This window comes from Saccostrea echinata, unplaced genomic scaffold (assembly GCF_033153115.1).
Source record: "Saccostrea echinata isolate AGI-Se365-2 ecotype Australia unplaced genomic scaffold, CSIRO_AGI_Sech_v1 ptg000015l, whole genome shotgun sequence".
NCBI classification, from domain to species: domain Eukaryota; kingdom Metazoa; phylum Mollusca; class Bivalvia; order Ostreida; family Ostreidae; genus Saccostrea; species Saccostrea echinata.
This window is the reverse complement of record NW_026889764.1, coordinates 16234971-16256214: the sequence shown is the minus strand read 5'-3', so window position 1 is coordinate 16256214 and position 21244 is coordinate 16234971. Positions and strand designations below refer to the sequence as shown.

The window sequence follows — 21244 nt, the reverse complement described above, 5'->3', positions numbered from 1 at the left end:
TTGTTTTTACAATCTTGCATTTATTGCTTTAAAATCCATAACTACAAGTTTCATAAATAGTGTCTTTATACAATGATATATTTACTTATAATGTACAATCATTCGGCTTTACAAATATTCCATACGAAAAATTTTCTCTGAGAAAAACTTAATTCTTTTTTTAAAATATGCATTTAATTTTATGGGTGAAAATATAACATGTATAAGTTCCGTTTTCTAATCTTTGGGTGGGACCGAGACTAATGAAAGAAATCTTCCTGGGAGCGGACAGTCGGGCGCGGATCTGTCCCATTTCCCGGCGACAGTATCATACACCTCCATAGAATATAGCATGTGACCTAAGGCTGTACAAGCTCCGCCACATATATAAATCTTGTTTCCTGCACAATAGACATAAAAATACAAACACTTATTATGCAATACAATACCATTTGTAATGTTATGAAAATGTTGAGAAATGAAGGCAGAGTAGAATTACAAAAGGCTCATTAGAGATATAAACGTGTTCAAGCTAAGTTTTATTTTACTTACTATAATAAAAATTAATTGAAGCTTGTCTAAGTATGTTACAAATACATATCTATTTAATTAACAACATTTATACATGTGTACGATTTTGTCTTTTAAATGACTACTTACTTGTGCTTAGTTTGTAGATGATGTGAAATACTTTAATAATTTTAATTTACAGTCACTAGGGAATCAAACCTCGACTTACATGACCTCACTTGAAATGAAATCTAAAATCGCTAAATTTTATCATATCTATTTCATATTTCTACTAAAATTAACACCCTCAACAAGAGGCCCATGGGCCACATCCCTCACCTGAGTAACTTTGGCCATAATGATTTTTACCAGATTCCCCCTTGTAATACCTATTGATACCCGGCCCTACTCCCCGGGGTCATGATTTGAACAATTTACAATCTACACTACCCCAGGATGCTTCCACATAAGTTTCAGTTTTTCTGGTCCAGTGGTTTTTGAGATGAAGATTTTTAAAGATTTTTCCTATATATTTCAATGTAAAAATTGGATTCCCTATTGTGGCCCCACCCTACCCCCGGGGGTCATGATTTAAACAATTTACAATCTACACTATTTGAGGATGCTTCCACATAAGTTTCAGCTTTTCTGGCCCAGTGGTTCTTGAGAAGAAGATTTTTAAAGATTTTTCCTATATATTTCAATGTAAAAATTGGATTCCCTATTGTGGCCCCACCCTACCCCAGGGGGTCATGATTTAAACAATTTACAATCTACACTATTTGAGGATGCTTCCACATAAGTTTCAGCTTTTCTGGCCCAGTGGTTCTTGAGAAGAAGATTTTTAAAGATTTTTCTTATATATTTCAATGTAAAACTTGGATTCCCTATTGTGGCTCCGCCCTACCCCTGGGGGTCATGATTTCAACAATTTAGAATCTACACTACTTGAGGATGCTTCCACATAAGTTTCAGTTTTTCTGGCCCAGTGGTTCTTGAGAAGAAATTTTTTTAAGATTTTTTCTACATATTTCAATGTAAAACTTGGATTCCCTATTGTGGCCCCGCCCTACCCCCGGGGGTTAGATTTGAACAATTTACAATCTACACTATTTGAGGATGCTTCCACATAAGTTTCAGCTTTTCTGGCCCAGTGGTTCTTGAGAAGAAGATTTTTAAAGATTTTTCCTATATATTTCAATGTAAAAATTGGATTCCCTATTGTGGCCCCACCCTACCCCAGGGGGTCATGATTTAAACAATTTACAATCTACACTATTTGAGGATGCTTCCACATAAGTTTCAGCTTTTCTGGCCCAGTGGTTCTTGAGAAGAAGATTTTTAAAGATTTTTCCTATATATTTCAATGTAAAACTTGGATTCTCTATTGTGGCCCCGCCCTACCCCCGGGGGTCATGATTTGAACAATTTACAATCTTTACTTCCTCAGGATGCTTCCACATAAGTTTCAGCTTTTCTGGCCCAGTGGTTCTTGAGAAGAAGATTTTTAAAGATTTTTCCTATATATTTCAATGTCAAACTTGGATTCCCTATTGTGGCCCCGCCCTACCCCCGGGGGTCGTGATTTTAACAATTTAGAATCTACACTATCCCAGGATACTTCCACATAAGTTTCAGCTTTTCTGGCCCAGTGGTTCTTCAGAAGAAGATTTTTTAATGACCCCACCCTATTTTTGTCTTTTCTTGATTATCTCCCCTTGTAAAGGGAATTGGCCCTTTATTTTAAGAATTTAAACTCCCCTTCACCCAAGGATAATTTTATAAAGTTTGGTTAAAATTGGCCCAGTGGTTCTTGAGAAGAAGTTGAAAATGTGAAAAGTTTACAGATGGATGGACAACGGGTGATCAGAAAAGCTCACTTGAGCTTTCAGCCCAGGTGAGCTAAAAATCTCAAACAATTACATATATAAGCTTCACTAGTAAACTGTTTAGTCTTACCTACAGCAGTCCCACCGCACGCATGCCTCTCAGTATCTAGATCCGCCACTTTCTCCCACATATCATATTCTTTGTTATACTTATCAATATCTCTGAGACTTGCAGCAGTGGTGAAATCGGTACCATGAGTCCTAGTGGCGCCACCACACAAGAAAAGCTCACCGCGAACTTCTACCAATGCGGCGTGACACCGCGGAACACGAATATCACCTAATCGGGTCCACCTGAAGTAAATTAAAATCCCCATACTTACATACATACATATATATACAATATTTATTTAAATTAAAACTGTTTTATTGAAAATAAGTTAAAAAACATTTTTAGATAAAATGTTGTAGTAAACAGGAAGTTATCATCGTCAACTAAGCTGAAGATTCGCTTGCAACATCTCGTACAGTGTAACCAGCGTCAGCCTAGCACATTGTTTTCTATTTACATTCCATATATGACAATACTAACAAAATTGACATTCAATTTTTGATGACATGAAGTCGATCACGTGATCTGACTTTCTTGCGTACGAAAGCAAACAGCACAAGACATTTGGTCCTTCGGGCGTCATAAGATTTGATCACTTGACCAATTTCATATCATATTCCAATGAAACTCTAAAAATGATATGATATATTTCTTAAAAACTTTCACCATTATGATATTTCAACTACTTTTGATCAAATTTCCAAAGAAGGATACAACACACCTGTGTTGTAGAATGCCCGTTTCATCAATTTTAGATCGAGACGGTTAAAACTACTCACTTGCTCGTTTTAGAATCGAAGCACTCTAGCACAGAAGATATAGGGGAGCCTGATTTCGTCTTGATATCTGCGGTGTATCCGCCGGCTAGATAGATCTTTCCGTTACTAACAGCTGCGGCTGCGGCGAGGCGCGGGACCTGAATGGAGGGCATCCACACCCACCTATCCGTCTCAGGATTGTAGCATTCCACAGTATTTAGCAATCTAAAAGATTTTTAAAGGGTTTAACCAATGCTGCTTTTATTATATACACTGTACATGTACAATTAAACAAAATATTTTGGCGTCATAAAATCTAATTTCAGAGAAATCATCATGTTAATAAAATTTAGTCTTCTGATAACTTGGACGCCAAAAACTTCTCAAGGTACGTTTTTAGGTATAAAAACCGAGATATTTGACGATTTTTACTTAATAAACAAATAAAAAATGAATACCTATCATTAATGTCCTGACCCCCTATCACATATAGACGGCCATTTAAGGCCACCATACTGTGCATGAGTCTAGCGGTCCTCAGTGGTGCAATGGTGGACCACTTCATGGTGTAAGGATCAAAGCAGACGCACTGAGAAAGAGCTCGCGGGTTTTGTATCTGGAGTCTTGGGTTGCTTCCGCCTACAATTTGGAAATCAGTATTGGTAAATTGTGCGATATGATTTTTGAACAATTCCGTTTTTGAAAATGCATGGTGATCTGGTGAAATATAAAGTACATAGAGTTAGTGATACAAAATATGTGGAACAGCTGTGTGGCACATAGAACAGATGATGTAGAATATTTATATTTAACGAAATACTCACCTGTAATGTAAATCTTTCCATTGAGGACACAAGCAGCATGGTGGATCCGAGGTTCCGATAGTTCTGTTAATTTTGTCCAAGTACGACTGGCAACGTTGTACCACATCACACTCTTGCCTGTGATATACAAAAACCACATATTTTTGTTAATTTCTTAGTACTAAGACTATAAATTTAGACATTATACATAAATTACAGAATCCCTTTGAAGTTGTTGACTGTTCCTCAAAACAGGTTGTAAATAATTATCACGTAGACGTTGACATTCCTATTGGTTGACGTCATATCACTACGTTAGAAAAAAATACTTCGTAGATTTACCTCCTTCAATTGCCCTAGTTTTATCCGATCCCGAGAAGAATCCACCGAAAGCCAGGAGGTCCCCAGGTTCCAATTTGATTCCTTCTGATTTTTTCGTTTCCTTGGCCATTCCATTCATGATTTGAAGTTCAGGACTCTAAAATAAACGTGGAGGAAATACATTAGACTAAGTACGAGTGCACTTGTGAACAGATCAGTACAAATGAAACAAATTAACAAATTGTGTTTTTAGATTTCTTGTTTTGGATTATTTTTAAAAAAAGCTTAATGAAAAATTGAACTACATGTTTATCTTGTTCAACAATTTTTATCTCAGTTTCAATTATTTTTATCTAACAAACCTGACGCTAAAAAAAAAGGATAGTTACATTAACTCACCAATCATTTATCATTAGACTGTTATGTGAACAAAATTAATTAACAAGTAAAAGTTCCGCGATTCTTTACATGATATCACAAAGAATTCCCAGACTATAAATCAATGAAATCTACCTTATCGAGGCTGATTGGTTCCCTCTTCTTAGGATACGGAAGCTCAAATGGATCCACAATGTGCAACATACGGGACGTCACAATCCTTAAAACGTAATTAAATATATTGAAAAAAAAACCCATTAGGATTCACAAATCAAGCTTATTGTAAATGCACACGTCTTGCACATGCAATAGCTCATATATCAAGATCCACTTTGGCATAAATCTTTGTTTTAATGGATATGTAAATTTTCTGACATACAAATGTATAATATTTAATCAAAAATTATATACCAGTTAGCTTTCAACAGCATATCTCTGCAGTAAGCATTTTTCTGAAGGAGATCGGTGTCACTGAAGATGAGGAACAGCTCGTGGTGGTCCATGAGAGCGAATCGAACACACTCCATGACCCGTGGCAGATACTGTTCTCTCTTGCGGAGGTCATATTTGACCCACTTGTATGCAGCGTTAAACACTTCTGTCTCGTTCTGCACACTTAGGTTATCTGACGAGAGGATCTTTGCTACTGTGTCCAGACGGAGTTCCATGAAATTGACATTCTTTGCAGCCTCTTTGAAGCATCTTACCACAGTTTTAAAGGCAGTTTCGTACATCGTGTCACCTTGAGATACGATACCCTGTTTAAGAATCTCTAGGCAATTTTCAGTGCTCATGGTGTTCAAATAATCATCTACTTTTTGTCGAAGCTCTTTGACCCCGAAACGTTTGGCAATCATGGAAACGTCCATGACAATATCGGGTGTAATCTCGCAGTCTCCCATGTACACAAGGTGCAAGAAAGCTTCAAATGCATCCGCTGAGATTCCTCTTAACCGCAAGTTGAAAGGCAAGGCACCATCACGCTCTGAGATGCAAAACAGTTCTTGGAAATAAGTACTGAATTGCGCCAGCATTATCCTGTGTGCTGTAAAGAGTTCGTCACCGATGGAGATGTTAACATCGGTCATAAGATTCTCCTCCTGACAATTGCGGATGAATTTGCCTGTCCAGATATCATGGGCCGCGGTAAGGGCATCCTCGCTCTCCTGAAGCGCATTGACGACGTATTCCTGAGCCTTAGTGGGATGGTATCCCTTAGAAATATCAACGACCTTGTGGGCGTCCTTCTCTCGGGTCAGGGGATGGAATTTGTTCCTCGAGTCCATGACAAATAAAATCGGCTTGCCGTAATAGTGCTCGTTTTCATGGGAAGTAAGTTCAGATTCTTTTTTCACTGTCTTGTCAGCTTCAGTAGGGATAGGGAAAAACGTTATTAAGTCATATTACAACTATGTGTAAGCGTTCGCATGTACAAAAGGCACAAGTCATGTTATAGTAAGAGTATTAAAAGCTATCTTTTAGCGGGTTTTTCTAAAAAATTAGCCACTTGCACATGTACTTGTAAGCGTGTATTTAACTAAATGAGAAGTTCGATCGATTATTATACTTATTTGGCTTCATTACCTTTGACAATCCCTCATAGTTCAGGGAAATATTTACTTGTACCCAAACTTTTAATGGAAAAATATTATTTTACAAAAATAACATAATGTTGCAAATATATTGGCAACTATATTGGCATTGGGCATTTAAAAGAAAAAAAAACATTTTAATTTCTTGTTTCACTTTGAATATTTTTTTCTTTCCTATTAAGTACCACTCGTGATGTTGTACGTAAAGATGTCTATAATCCAAAATATACATGTTCAATCATGTTATCTTACTGTGTGCCACGGCTGTATCCAGAGCATACTTGGAAGTATACAGATCGGGATCGGAGTTATGACTCTTAATCTCGGTGACTTTGGTTCCACACATGACGTCAGAGCAGTGAGGATCGGTACATGCGAGATTAGTGCAGGCAAACTCTTTATGGAGAGGGACTTTTCGGTTGGGGAGAGTGGTTGCCATGTTACTGGGGACCTGGTTATTAACGGGAACTGGATCATGGTTATGATGGTGATGCTCACCATTTTCATGCTTATGCTTGTCTGTAAATTAAAATATGTCATCATATAAGATATTTAAAATAATCGCATCAAATTCTATGAATTTCTTTGGATATTTGTGCTTCTAGTAGGATGAGAGTATAAATCTTACATTTTAATTTGACAGTCATTAAGTATTTCAATTTACGGACTTGCAATTGTGTAGTTCTGAAATGTTCATTTAAATATATACTTAACGAGGGAGGATCAAGAGGGGTTGGGGAGACAGAATACAATTGCTTCCGTAATATTTTTTAAACCCAAAATATACTATACTATGGGTTAAAAATTTATTAACCCCCCCTCCCCTTGACAAATTCCTTATCCGCCTAAAGATGTTCAGGCGGTTCAAGTTTACCACTAATAAATGTATAATTATATATATTTCGGATGGTTTGGCTAGAAGCACTTAAATTTCTTCCGTGTCGTTTTTCGTTTGCTGCGAGTTTAACTACTACTAAGAAGGAACACTATAATATACGTGTACTTTTTACATGCGCGGATCTAGAGGAGGTCGATTTTCAGAGTACACTCCAAAGGTTCTATGTAAAAGTAAGGAAGAAATGACCTTTCCCCCTCCCATCTGGGAAACACGGACCCCTCTTAAAATGGTACTAAGACTCGTGTATCTGTAAAAAAACAAATAGACGTAGGAAAGTGTCTTCTTTCTACCTCCCCATCCCCCGAAATAGTTTTTTCAGTTGTTTGAGAATTTGATTATGGTATTTTTTGGGGGATGCTTATTAAAAAATATCGGTCTGATGTCCGGTAGATTTGATAGCGACCCCCCCCCCCCCTTTTCCCCTGGAAAAAATGTCCTGGATCCGCGCCTGTTTTACCAGTCACAAATCACTTGCAGATCATTACTTACGCGTTTCCACTGTCATGGTAAGGACGCGTTTGTGCGTCTGTTCCCAGGGAATCTCAGCCACGGGGTCCACGTTTTTGACGTCGGTGTGAATTTCCCCTTTCTTTTCATCCTCCAGTAGTTGCTGTAATTGGTCCAGCTCCTCCGCTAATTTTTTGTTCAGCTGTGACTCACTGAGGTAATGCACGGCATCAGTGTACTTCTGAGTCTCTGTCACGCTGAGATGACCATCTACTTCCTGAAGAATAAAAATTAAATTTTAGTCGGAGGCTGGGTGGGGGGGGGGGGGGGTGGCGTCTCGCCTTGTACATGAATTATTTGATATTGGTTCTATGGAGATTGATACAACTGCCAGGTACTCCCACTGGTATGCTAGATAGCGAGTGGATAGATGTACATGCGTATATTTCTTAGCTTTAATTAATTTTATGGTAACATTGTTATATACCAAGTCTTACACATCAAACTGGTGTCTTTAATAATAATAAAAACAGACACACACATCATCATCATCTGGAACATTTCTATAAAAGCTTATTACATTTTCAATGCCTTACGTGTACTAGCTCCTTCAATGTAGCCTTCAATATTTTTTAATCCTAGCCACCTATTAAATCTTCCACAGTTTCCCCCACCTCTTCTCAAAATACGTTCTGATGTTACAAATCTTTTTCCATACTTTCAACCTTCCCTAAGCATGCTAATGCGTTTTACATGTACCTGAAATATTCTCTCCACACTGTTTTGTGTGATGTCACTAGCGACGTCAAAACTGCTACAGCTGCTTGTACTGCTACACGAGTTCTTGGTCTCGGACTCAGCCTTTTTCAGAACTAAGTTGGACATTACTTCCTCCATTACACCGACATCAGCGGTATTGGACGGAGTATTGACAGGGCTGCCAATACCTCCCTTTTTACCCGACTTCTTAAACTTCTTCACCAAACGGTTTGAGAAATGGAATCTAGTCATTTTGCTGCTGCTAAAATTCGTTACCGTTCCCCAAACCAATGAACGCGAAAATGAGGTTCACCTACTGTGACGGAGTGTTATGTAGTATATTGTGACGTTATATAATTATGACGTCATAATAATAAACTATATATGCATTTATATTGTGAAGACAAATTCGAAGTTAATTTTCCGGAATGTTTTTTTTTTATCAAATTAATATAATTTACACTGTCTTATTTCAAGTCTTATTTTGAATCATAAACTTTCTAAGATTTTTAGTGCTTAAGGAAGAACGCAAATGATTTATTTTACTTTTTAATTAATTAATTTTTTTTTTTGACTTTGAGAAAATTGTATCCTGTAAAGGTGTACAAATTGAGTTATCCATATATTGTTCAACAAAGGTTCTCCGAAAATATGTACGAAGACAATGAAACATTTGTGATCAGAAATTACCGTTGTTTACTTACATTACGAAAAAAACATGCACATAATGTATTCAATTACTCTACCTTTGTGTAATATAATGTTAAGAATACTATAAATCTATATATCAAATTGTATCATTTATTGGAGATTTCCGTTTACGCATTCTCATCTAATACGTAAAGGGCAGAACATTCCAGTCTGATTAAAATCAAACCTTCACTAGCTAGCTCCTTTTTTATTTTGATTGTCACGTGAAGCGAATTAGTCAGACTTAGAACATTCTAATTAGAATTCTTTAGTAAGGTGTGTTTAGAGTTTCCTAAATATTATACCATACATTGTACTGTTGGACATCCTACCCTCATTTTTAATTAAACCTTTTAGATAAATTAATTGCTGCTTTTAGGTATTAAATTAAAAAAAAAAGACCATTGCAATGTAATGTTCAAAGAGAGATCATCCACTTACACGCATTCTGCAAAATTATATAAAACTCCTTTCACAAACAATACAAAAATAGGCATTTTTTTTCTTTGGTTTATTCAACAATAAGACTAAGATTAAATAAATGTTCTGCTAGACATGCAGTTCTTAAGACAGCCTTTAAATATACTTTTATTTGTGCCTTTGTGACCCTAAAATTAAACCTGGGGAATAAAAGGTACTACAATGTTTATCTTTTTGATTTATATAAAATCTAATATATCTATAATTCATCACAAAGAATTCCTCTCCTTATAATTTTTTTCTTTTTTACTGCAGGTAAAATAAAATGGTTCATCATTTTATTAATAAAAAAATGAGGAGGGGGGGGGGGAGAGGGGCTTTTAATCCACTGATTTTTTTTTTTTTTTTTTTTTTGAATCAGATGGACAAGAGCAAAGTTAACACTACAGACTTCATTACAGTGCAGGGAACTAATTTTGTTACATAAACCAGCATCAGTATAAGCATTAGTAGCATCAGGATCGAGCTAACATCAGCATCAGCATTTAAAAAACAGCATTACCAGGATCAGCATCAGCAAGCAAAGGATAAAACCAGCATTGACCTAAATAAAATCAGCATTATCCTACTAGCATAAAAAAAAATCAATGAGTTTTAATTCAGTAAAAAATTGAAAAAGAAAGAAAGAATATTGGTTAAAGTATTCACATTATTGATACATAGTGAGATATTATGATCAAATAATTGTAAAAGGCATTTTTATTGCTTTAAACCACAATGCTGAAATCATTATCTACTTCCGGTAGCATGATGCTACTTCAAGTAGCATTGACCTAATTATAAAACAGCATCAGGATAAGGATTACTAGCATTAAATCAGCAAGCAAAGGATGCATTCAAATCAGCAAGCAAAGGAAGCATTCAAATCAGCATTGATGCTGTAACAAAATTAGTTTCCTGCACTGTAAGTAAATTAATCTACAGTCATTTCTTTAACCTGTATATTAAATGTGAAAAATATAATGTAAAAATGTATTACGATTCTGATATCAAGGACATTGCTTAAACATGTGGATTATTTATTCATGTTCTACAATATGTATACTAGTAAAATGGTTTATAAATGTAAAAGTCGTATATGACTTTTAAAAACATCACTGATGATAAGTTAAAATACGTGTATCAAAAGTGCAGAGGCTTTAAAAATATTTAAAATTTACGATATATCAAACATGTAGTAGGAAAAGAGTTATAAATAAAAATCCCTGGATATTTTCAGAATATTTACATTTATAAATTTGAAATAATTCATATCACAATAAATAATATTTGAAATTTTGTGTTCAAGTCATCACTGAATAAAGTAAAAATAATTTTTAAAATATATATACATATATATATTTGGCATCATTTTGATTTTTATGGTTTACTGATTATATATATAACAAAATATGTTCTTTTGAAGTTAACAATCAACATAACATGAAAAACAACTTTAATAATACACATGAAATTGTTCAGGAAAAAAGTACATTATAATATTATAAATCGAAAATAGACACTCAATGTATAATTTCACGATATGAATGAATGAATAAGAAAATCAACAGGCAAGAATAAACGTGTCATAAACATGATAAACTATAGATGACATAATAATTCAGGTTTTCAAACTCCCTTATACCAGTTTATATATAATTAGTAGAAAGAGATGTGGATGTTATTGCTCACAGATACCTGTAGGGAAAACAAGACTTTAATCTAATTATCAGAAAAATCAATGCAAAAAATATACTTCTCTCATAACTTGCTATTGTATTCAATGAACAAAGAAAAAGAAAAATCAAGGTAAATCAACATCAGCTACTGCATTACTTTAACAGAGTAAAATATTTAATACATATAAAGTAGCTCACACCAGTGAGTGCTAGACATACAATTAATATATAGTGATTGTCCAATGGTCATTTCCAGCTATGATTGATAAAAACATCAATTAATATCTTACATGTACTTATTTTGTGGGTATGTGCAAGTACAGGCAATTCTACTGCATTTTGGCAGAATTCATTTTAAAACTGAAACCTCTACTAAACTAACATCTTTATAGCACCTTTTATATATATCTTTACACTACTACCCTACTACTACAGTACCCCAAAAGTTAATGGAATGGTGAAAGTGGTAAACAAATGGTGAACTAACACTGAGAGAAATATCTCTCTGTTCCTTGTATTCTTATTACTCCCCCCCCCCCCCCATAAAAGGGGGGGGGGCGAACATTTCAGAGAACTGTGTCATCATCAACATTGAAAAAGTTGTTTAACATAAAAGAAAAAATCATTCACCAATTCAGATATTGTGAATGTCTGAATAAAATGCATCTTCATTTTGATCAACAGTAATATCACTAGAAATTTTTTGGTAAATTAACAATCTAAGCTTGTATATAAAGAAGAATAAAGCCTGCAAAAAGGGCATAAAAACAAAGCCCAGCAGTAAACAAATAACAGCTGTTTGTCCTGGTTTAGACCAGTCCAATACTTCTGGGTATATTGGATTTGTGTTTCCAGCGGCATAAAATATGGCTGAGAAAATAAGGTATGCCAAACCATAAAACAAAGGATATATATAGTGGTACAGGCGATATGGTACAGCGGTGAGAAAGAGTTCAATTCCTATAAGCACAGTATTTATTCCATGAAGTTGAAGATTAAACATGCCGATATTAGATGTGTTGAACATGGGCCAGAGGAAGACAAAGAAAACCACAGTAACAAGCAGGGATCCAACATTCGCCATGTTGTATAGCACCCATGTGACCTTGAAGTACCACGGAAGAACGAACGTATCACTTCCCAGGACAGGATCCATGGAGGACACAACAACAGCGTTGTAGTCAGTCGTGTTGTAAAAGCTTGCAGAGGAATTCAACTCGGAGAAAATTTTTCTGTGGAAAGTTTCGTCTGGACGGCTGTTTAGTGGCATTGGGTTTTGAAGCAAGTAAGCCACGGTGACGAAAAAGTGCCATGTCAGATACAAACACAACAAAAGGTAAGTCCAGTTCGTTAAGTAAGCATACCATGGGTACAGTACAAAGTCTGTACCATTCTTTGTTCCGTTCTGTGTGGAAGCATTTCCTGGGTCAATATCAGTCATGTCTTCTGTGCCAAATCCGATGAAAGATGTTGAGGTATAAATCAACCAGAAGTCTGCATACACAGCCATGATCATGCGGTATACAACATAGATGATTGGGGGAAGTCGCCACTGTATTAAAAAAATTAAATTCACAATACACTTCAGTTCACAATCACCATAATAGTATTCATATGTGTGATCTTGTGTAGTATAAATTGCTAGCTGTGCATTTCACCATGACTGTGTGGAAAATTACTGTAAATCTAAGAAGAGGTCTAATTTATAATGGTATATTTACTTGTAACATAAGTTTCATTTTGACAAATAAAAACTAGTGGTTTTGTGAGGGACAGAACCATCAGACAAAAGTATGAATGACGAGACCTAATAAATACAACTGACCCCTAAACAAAGTGTCCCCTAAATGTATGCTTTTTTATCTGTTCTAGTCACTATATTTTCCTTCATCCCAGCAGAATCGCAACTATGAACATTACCAGAAACATCAGTTTGAGCCACTGTGCTTTTCAGAATACTATTATTATGAGAGAAGTGGTTACCTATAGGCCTAAACGTATGATCTTGGAGATTCAGGTATTGACATTACGCAATCGTGTAGTTTTCATTCACCTGCCAAGTTCGATTTCTAGGACACCAAAAATTACTATCTAGTTTGGTTTAATATCATTGTAATTTAACATGTCTATATCTTAATTTCACTTATTAATGATTAATCCTTTCAGTATGAAGAGAAAAAAACATAAAAATAGCAAATAACACGTCTTATCTGATCTTATGACCCAAAGCCTTGAAAATTATTAGGTATAAGGCCTAGACATGTAAGCTGGTATGATTGACCTCGTTAAAGTAAATAATTGTACCTGAAACACGACAAATCGAGCAGGATGAACATCTGCAAATCCAAAATTCTTCACTCGAAATTCTCTCCGACAGTGCAGGCAGCAAACTGAGGAACAAGCCATGGCCAGCCGATCAACTGATCATCAAGCGACACGAACAATAAATTAGGTCAACAAATAAAGTGAAAGTGCAGTGTAGTTCATTGGTTAGTTCTCTCCACATTAAGTCGATACGCACTTGAATTGCTTAAATATTGTTTCTATATATTTTATAATTCATTTATCAATTTCTGTAACAGAAAATGATGAAAATTCAGGAATTCTAACCCTCCTCCCAAATAAAATTTGCTCAATACAAGTAAAAGATTTCGCTGAAGATATGGACAATAATGTTCTTCAAAAAAAATCAGTTTAAAAAAATATCGCCACATTGTAACACACATCTGAACCAGTTTTACCTCATATACACACAGGCCCGTAGGAAGCAATTTCACTTTGAGGGGGCACAACCATACATTTTAAATGGGGGGGGGGGGCACTATCAACTACCAAAATTCCTTGACAAGCAAAAAAAAAAAAAAAAATAAAAAGGTCATCAGACGTTATTATTGAGGGGGCATAAGCATATAGTAGCTATGTTTTCTATAGTATTCTATATATCGGCAAAATTATGGGGGGCATAGCCCCTCGTGCCCCCCCCCCCCCCCCCCGGTTCCTACGGCCATGACACAGCAATGCAAACCACTAAATCTATCAGGAGATTCACATACATTGTATATTTAAATTCCTTTTTTTTTTTTTTCATTTGACCTCACCCTACTCCTCAATGTTCTTTCAAATAGAAAATCCTGGATCTGCCTCAAATACAAAATCATGATTATTTATTAAAGGACAAGGTATGGTAACGGCCGAGTCTGGCCCCTTAATTGATGTAAAAATCAGAATACAGTTAAAATTGTGATAGTTTGTAGTTAAGAACTTAAAATGATGCTTGTTTTAAAACCAGCACTAATTTTGATTCAAAGCTTACATGAAGGCCACAAGAGGGTGCAGAAGTGAGACATTTTCCATAATTTCCTCAATTTTGGCCGAATTTCGTCAAATTTGAGATACATTTCACTTTGGGAAACATAGAGCACAAGCTTGCCTATCTGAGATTTTAATACAAATTGAGAAGAAGCATCTGATACTAGTGTATGAAATATATCAATTTGGTAGATAGGCAAGCTTGTGCTCTATGTTTTCTGAACCAAAATGTGCTGTAAAATCGATGAAAATTTGCATAAAAGTGAGAAAATTCGGAAATTTACATATTTTCTGACCTTCCTGTGACCTATGTGTATCCCATAACTTAGAAACAATACTCATTTTGTGGCAGAGATGACAACAGGTTTTTAATTGATAAACTGTTGTATCATTCTAAAAGACACCCCAAACCAGAGGCCAAAAGGGGTTCTTAGCCTATCTTGTCCTTTACGAATCAGAAAAAAAGTGACTTAATGGTATTCCAGGAAATAACCTGCAGAACCAGAGGTTTGCCTTAAATATTCTCGTTCTGTCCTCTTAGAAAAATCTAAAATTAGAAAATGATCGATATAATTGATTCCATGGTTGATTCCATGCATGCCGACAATATATACAGACAAAATATAATGCTTGCTCAAGAATAAAGTAGCAGAGCCACGCATCTTAACTGTGAGGTAAGATTTTCCAATTAGAGATGTTTGTTTTTTGTTTGGTTTTTGTTGTGAACACTAAAGGAACATGTTTAGTGTCAAAATAATCATAACTTTTTTGTTTCAATCATCTAAAACTTAACGACGAACTAAGAAATATAAATAATGATACTTTGTAAAATGGAATTTAAACTAAAAATGACGGACATTCCTTGATTATAACTTTTTTTTTCCTTTCTTGTCGGTGTTATTGACAAATTATTACTTAATATTTCACAAGCGTATATACATGTACGTGTACCAACAACAATTTAAGTTAATGCCCGAATATTTCTATTATATAGTTGCATATCAAAAGCTAAATTTTAAAAGAGAAGTAAAAACATAAACATATTTACATTTGTTTATTTAATATTTATTTATTTTTGTTTTTTCATTTTTTTCTAGAGATATAAGAATCCATTATATAAGTGAACTTGTCATGAAGGGCCGCCTCAACACTAAGAATTGTCTCCCGCTCGGTCTTACATTTCTAGCAATTTTACACTAAACCTTTTTCAGCATTTTGAAGCATGGCGTCATTATATGTCTCCGCAACAGGGCTACTGTGCATCATGTGTGAACCGGGAACTTATAAAGAAAAGGATTGCGTTATTAATATGACGACAGCGACGTGTGCTGAGTGTCCTGAAGGGACCTTCCAAAAGATGACCAATGATGCAGAATATTGTGCCAATTGTTTGAGGTTCTGTGCTGATAAAAATCAGGTTATATTAGAACCATGTACCAAAACTTCTGACACAAAGTGTCGATGTAGGGATGGGTTTTATTTTAAAACCCAGTCTGCCGACGGCACGGGGGGATATTGTTTTGAAAACAATACTGAACAAATGATATCAACAGGTAAGGCACTTTTGTTTCATATAATATTAGTATTTTTAACACTTGTTTGATCAAGTGTTTTAGCTGTAAAATTGGAACATTAATTCATGCATATTTTTATGGTTTTGTTTTGAACATAATTTATTGAATGAATCAAAAGGATATATTGGAAACAAGAATTAACAACTTACTGGTTCCTCTCCTTAAAATATAAGAATATGTCATACAAAATAATTCATAGAACTGTAAATTGTACAAGAAATTCAAGTAACGAGTTTTTTTTAAGGTACGAAAAATCTGAAAAATGTACTATCCCTCCTTTATATACAGGAGAATATGTAATGGTATATACTGATGGAAGAAAACTATTGTCGCTTAATATAGTCTTATTAAAAAAGGGAGAGAAATGAAATGAATAATAAGATATTGAAGAACTTTCAAAGATTAAAATAAATAAGCATACTTTATGAGATTCACTGACAAACTTTGATTTGTTATATTCAGGAGTTAATGCCATTAAAATTCAACAAGATATATATTACACATGGTAGGGAATGTCTGCATTTGCCTTTTACATAAATATTTTTTGATGCCATGTGGCACTGAAGACCTCCAAAATCCAGATCCTCACCTTCCCGTCAGTTATATATATCTTCATATAATTGGCTTTTTGAGCCATAATTCTGTGCGCAAACCTCCAAATTACAACAATTAAGGCTTTATGGCTTGGCAACTATATGTACTGTCAAGTTCGAGGATGAGTATTTTTGAAAAAAAAAAAAAAAAATCAGTCAAAGTAGAAAAAATGCGTGAGCTACGCATTTGCACTTTTTTTTATATCAAAATATATTGCCAAAGCTAATAGTTTTTTTTTTATTTGAAATAAGGTAAAACTGTTATAGAATTTAACATTACATGAATATGTACATGTTTTGAGGAATAATTTCTTTAGGAATACATGTAACTCTCAAAATGATATTTCATTTATAATTATTTCCTTGAGCATGGTTTGTACTACGGTGTACAATGTAGCAGGATGCATTTTCAAGATCTATTTGACTTTCTCTTGTTTCATGTAAACTATTCAATATGTGTTTATATTGAACGACACAGAGAACAAAGGAAGAGATAATTCTGATGAATGAAGTAAGGTTTATTGGGTGACGGACTCTAGTTTTACACGCATTTACATCGTTACTTGTGAATATCAATTGTGTTTTTTATTTCTTAGAGATCCCGATAACGAGGAAAAACGTGACAATATGTGGAAATAACTCTATATTTCCATTTTGCAACAATGGAAGGGGAATTTTAAATAGTCAGACAGGTTATACATTACGCCAGATTAAAAGTCTTACATGCAAAACTAAAATAAATGTATATTATTTACCAAGTGTTGTTGCAGAAAATAATCGTTGATGTGTAACTGTTTAAAGAAAATACAGGTTTTTTTTTTACATCCTTAATCATACATTGTGTAAGACAAATTATGATAAATGCAGTTTAAAATCGATCTCTGCAATAAATAATATGGCATGTCCATTGTATATATTGTATATTCTGAAGTCTAAAAGTTAGATTTTTTTTTTTTTTGCAGAGGAGGAGTATAATGCCTTAGAAAGGGTAGTAATCACGGTCGTTCCTGTAATCTCATTGCTTGCTTCCCTTGTAGGATTTTTGTTCCTTATTGTGTACTACACTAGAAATTCGGTATACAGGTAATCTTGAAAAAATAAATAAATAAAAAACAAAACAAAACAAAACAAAACAAACAAACATACCAAAGAAAAAGAGGAGAAAGTGCAAATAACTACTGAGTCATTGGAAAGGCAGATGTATAACTGCATAATTCTATACAATAACATTTCAATAATTCTTGTAAACACATGACTAATATATATTAAAATATATTCTTGTCGATGAATATCTTTACAAATGTAGGAACTAAAAGATATAGATCAGCAATTTTTTTTTTTTACAGAACACCACGTTTAAAAATTCCAGAGGGGATCCGAGGTAAGATCAGTTCTATTCATTGACAAATGATTATGCTCTTTATTCAATATCTTTAAGATTTTATTATATCAAAAATTGCAGATGAATTTTAATATGTACATGTGTACTGTTTTAATATGTTGCTTCCAAAGGCTATTGTTTAACAACCAGACATAATCAATCGGTAAACATATCAATCAATCCAGTGAAGAAATTTAAAATTTTATATAAATGATAAATCATAATGCAACTATTGGTTACAACTATCAACTGCATTTATTTCATATTTCTTCGTCTTTGAATAAATGAACATGTAACACAGATGAAGTGAAAATTCATGCATATATTAAACCAGTCAGATTTAGGGAAATCTCACATAGTGTTTGAAATAGTAGTATTCCTTTCATTACATATCGTGTGCTGATTTAATTGTTGTTCCTGAGAATATTACTGTATGTCATTTCATATGAATAACTATATCCTGAGTATATTTTCTGTCTAGAACCATTGCGTGACGAAGAATGGAGAATTCTTAACCTGTTCGTTGCTACCCAGGCGTTCGTCAAAAAATACAAAACATTTCTGCGACAAGTGTTCGGTACGGTTGTGCCTCACAGTCAGTTTTTGAAAATGTAATCAGAAATACCTCAAAACTATTTTCAGAATTAAACTTCTGATATCAAGATGTCTTAATTGTTAAAAATATAGAATACTTAATATAAGTATATACAATATGTTACAGTAATACTGCAAATCTCACTTTTCAAATGCATTTACACGAGAGTTACGTATACACGGTGTACAAACACATTTTTAATATATACTAATGCTGCATAATAAAGATTCCTTTTTTCAGAATTGTCTGGGGAATATGAAAACATTGACAGTATCATATGGATGCATGAATCGAACCATCCAAACAACAAAACGGAAGTAGTCTTCGAATCGCTACAAACTTGGCGCCAAAAGCTCAATCGGAAGGCCTCTGTTGATGTTATTTGTGCTGCGTTGTCTAGAGCTGGGTGTAAAAAGCGAGTTGTGCAGATGGTTCTTGATAAACATAAAGAAATAGTGGATTCTCGTGTAAAACCGCCTGCTTTGAGGAGATCGCAGAGTTGCACAGAAGGTTGTTTGTTAGAGACTGCAGGGCCTATAGCGGGTAAATCTGTTGTAGAAATGTCTGCTTATATATAAGGAATACAATACTTTCCTCTGGTACTGATTTGTGGTTGTTTAAATGGACCTTTGAGTTTTAATACTGTCCTTCTCCATATATTTCATGCTACATGTTTTAAGGAAATGGTTTTTGTCTATATTTCTATCATTGCAATCGAGCAGTTCAATTGTCAGACCTCTGAATGCAATTATGTGACCGCAATTGTTGAATAAAGAGTTAAATGTGATTCTTTGTCATAAAGAATATCTGAGTTTTTGATTTACTAAAGATATTGTTGTATGTAGCACTGGGATATTTTAAAGCAACATGAGCTGCAATTTTGATGTCAGAAATTTTTGCTGCAAAATTGTAATTAACTATGTCAATGACAGATAAAAAGTTTATAAACTGGTGTTCATATTTGCGATGGAAGGACTAAGTATTTATAGCTTTGATTATTGTCGTCCTGTACAATATTGATTTCTTGTATGATACTGTATACTTGATTGTTCAGAATCTTTTATTCTGAAACGATTTGATACTTTATTTCTGTCTAATTGATCAAAAAGGTTTAAATAACCTACAAATTTATCATTATAACACATTTTAACAACAAAATAAATTTCCCAAAAATGCAGCACATATTGGTTTAAGTACAATTTATTGGAGATCGAAATTTGTTAGCATCAAACATCGTGGTCTCCAGTAAAAATACTTATCCAACATTGTTGTTAAAACAAACCTCAAGTGCATTCCTTAATTAAAAAAACTGGCTAGGTAATGGTGCTACATGTACCTCATTATGAGCATATCTACAAAAACAAAGGCCATGGAGCATAAAAAGAAAATACAAGCCTATCAATCTCTAGTAAACTCTACCTGTACCCCTTAGAGGGCCTCTTAATTGATTGTGATAATTATATTGTTTATTTAGGGAGTAGACGTTCAGGGAACACATCGATTGATACACTGCTTCTTAACAATTCCTTTCTTTCAGGCGAAATTGTGTTAATTGTATTGTCTTCATTGCCATCAAGGATGACATTTATTTTTCAGTGATATTAAATTATTATATATTATCATAACACTACATATATTACTATTATATACAATGTTATCTTATATTTTGTATGTAATACATTAGTGATATAATTGTATTTATTTATATATCAGGAATTCTGTTAAACATCCATTGTGTCATTTTTGGACGGCATTGTCATCCACTAATGTGTCAGCCAATGATACAAATTTATGAATAAAAAGTCATCTAAAATACAATACATTGTATTTATAACATTAGTGGAATTTATGTCATCAATCATTAATATGTCTTGCATGTTGCAACCAGCAAATATTCATATCGACAGTTGGCTATGTATCATAAATATATATCATAAAGCAATTTAAAAATAGAACAAGGCTGTATATAAAACATGGCCGTAGGAAACGAGTGAGGGGAAGGGGGTGCCCAGCAATAATTTTGTTGATATATAGTGTACTATAGAAATCATAACTACTTTATGCTTGTGCCCCCTCAATAATAACGTTGGATGACCTTTTTTCGCTTGTCAAGGAATTTTTGCTTGGTAGTGGTAGCCCCCAACTGAAATTGCTTCATACGGGCCTGTATAACATTATTAAACAGGAAGCTGCACTTCTAATACATTTCGTTAAGAGACACAATGAATTATAATCATATATTTCGTTAATGGTATATGTATCATGAATCGAAAGATTAATGAAAACATAAACATAGCAAAGTTTTGACAAGCTGCATTGTACAGGAAGCAAAGAATGCAATACAAGTTACTAGACAAGTGCCAGGAAAAAAATATCATTTGGGTTGTTTCAACCCCATCGTTGTTTTCGTGTAGTCAACGTCACCTGACTTTTATTTAAGATCTAATGTAAACCTCGTACCCTCGTATAAAACATGAAATCGGAGCACGCAGAGGTAAAGAATGTGTTCTGATTATCTTTTTTGCAGATTCTCTCAAAATTTTACAACATATTCCATTTCTTCGGACTTGAGGCCAGG

The 21244-nt window shown here is 34.2% G+C and overlaps 3 protein-coding genes across 3 annotated transcripts; 1 reads left to right on the top strand and 2 right to left on the bottom strand.

Moving 5' to 3' along the window:
- Positions 1–8694, bottom strand: LOC133187573 (kelch-like protein 3). Its single transcript, XM_061322989.1, has 11 exons — positions 8387–8694; positions 7670–7904; positions 6535–6801; positions 5102–6056; positions 4826–4910; positions 4334–4469; positions 4013–4129; positions 3647–3827; positions 3210–3413; positions 2449–2672; positions 1–380 (listed from the first exon to the last, which is right to left on the bottom strand). Exons 1-11 carry the CDS (start codon positions 8636–8638, stop codon positions 217–219), a joined length of 2820 nt encoding a protein of 939 aa, XP_061178973.1. The 5' UTR covers positions 8639–8694; the 3' UTR covers positions 1–216.
- A 2194-nt stretch (positions 8695–10888) lies between these two features.
- Positions 10889–13653, bottom strand: LOC133187922 (protein rolling stone-like). The gene is made up of 2 exons (XM_061323318.1): positions 13519–13653; positions 10889–12766 (listed from the first exon to the last, which is right to left on the bottom strand). The coding sequence occupies exons 1-2, from the start codon at positions 13618–13620 to the stop codon at positions 11849–11851; spliced, it is 1020 nt and encodes a 339-aa protein (XP_061179302.1). The 5' UTR covers positions 13621–13653; the 3' UTR covers positions 10889–11848.
- Positions 13654–15745: 2092 nt separating this feature from the next.
- On the top strand, positions 15746–19419 carry LOC133187921 (tumor necrosis factor receptor superfamily member 6-like). Its single transcript, XM_061323317.1, has 6 exons — positions 15746–16076; positions 17287–17382; positions 17653–17773; positions 18037–18071; positions 18553–18648; positions 18907–19419. Exons 1-6 carry the CDS (start codon positions 15746–15748, stop codon positions 19242–19244), a joined length of 1017 nt encoding a protein of 338 aa, XP_061179301.1. The 3' UTR covers positions 19245–19419.
- The last annotated feature ends 1825 nt before the right edge of the window (positions 19420–21244 follow it).

Excerpts from the sequence above, each read along its gene's own strand:
- LOC133187573 (XM_061322989.1), bottom strand. The coding sequence starts at position 8,638 with ATGACTAGATTCCATTTCTCAAACCGTTTGGTGAAGAAGTTTAAGAAG. Across the intron at positions 4,470-4,825 it reads AACCAATCAGCCTCGATAAG|AGTCCTGAACTTCAAATCAT; the intron begins GTAGATTTCATT and ends CGTTTATTTTAG. Across the intron at positions 3,828-4,012 it reads TGGAAAGATTTACATTACAG|GCGGAAGCAACCCAAGACTC; the intron begins GTGAGTATTTCG and ends TCCAAATTGTAG.
- LOC133187922 (XM_061323318.1), bottom strand. The coding sequence starts at position 13,620 with ATGGCTTGTTCCTCAGTTTGCTGCCTGCACTGTCGGAGAGAATTTCGA. Across the intron at positions 12,767-13,518 it reads CTCGATTTGTCGTGTTTCAG|TGGCGACTTCCCCCAATCAT; the intron begins GTACAATTATTT and ends TTTTTAATACAG.
- LOC133187921 (XM_061323317.1), top strand. The coding sequence starts at position 15,746 with ATGGCGTCATTATATGTCTCCGCAACAGGGCTACTGTGCATCATGTGT. Across the intron at positions 17,774-18,036 it reads ACTAGAAATTCGGTATACAG|AACACCACGTTTAAAAATTC; the intron begins GTAATCTTGAAA and ends TTTTTTTTACAG. Across the intron at positions 18,072-18,552 it reads AATTCCAGAGGGGATCCGAG|AACCATTGCGTGACGAAGAA; the intron begins GTAAGATCAGTT and ends TTTTCTGTCTAG.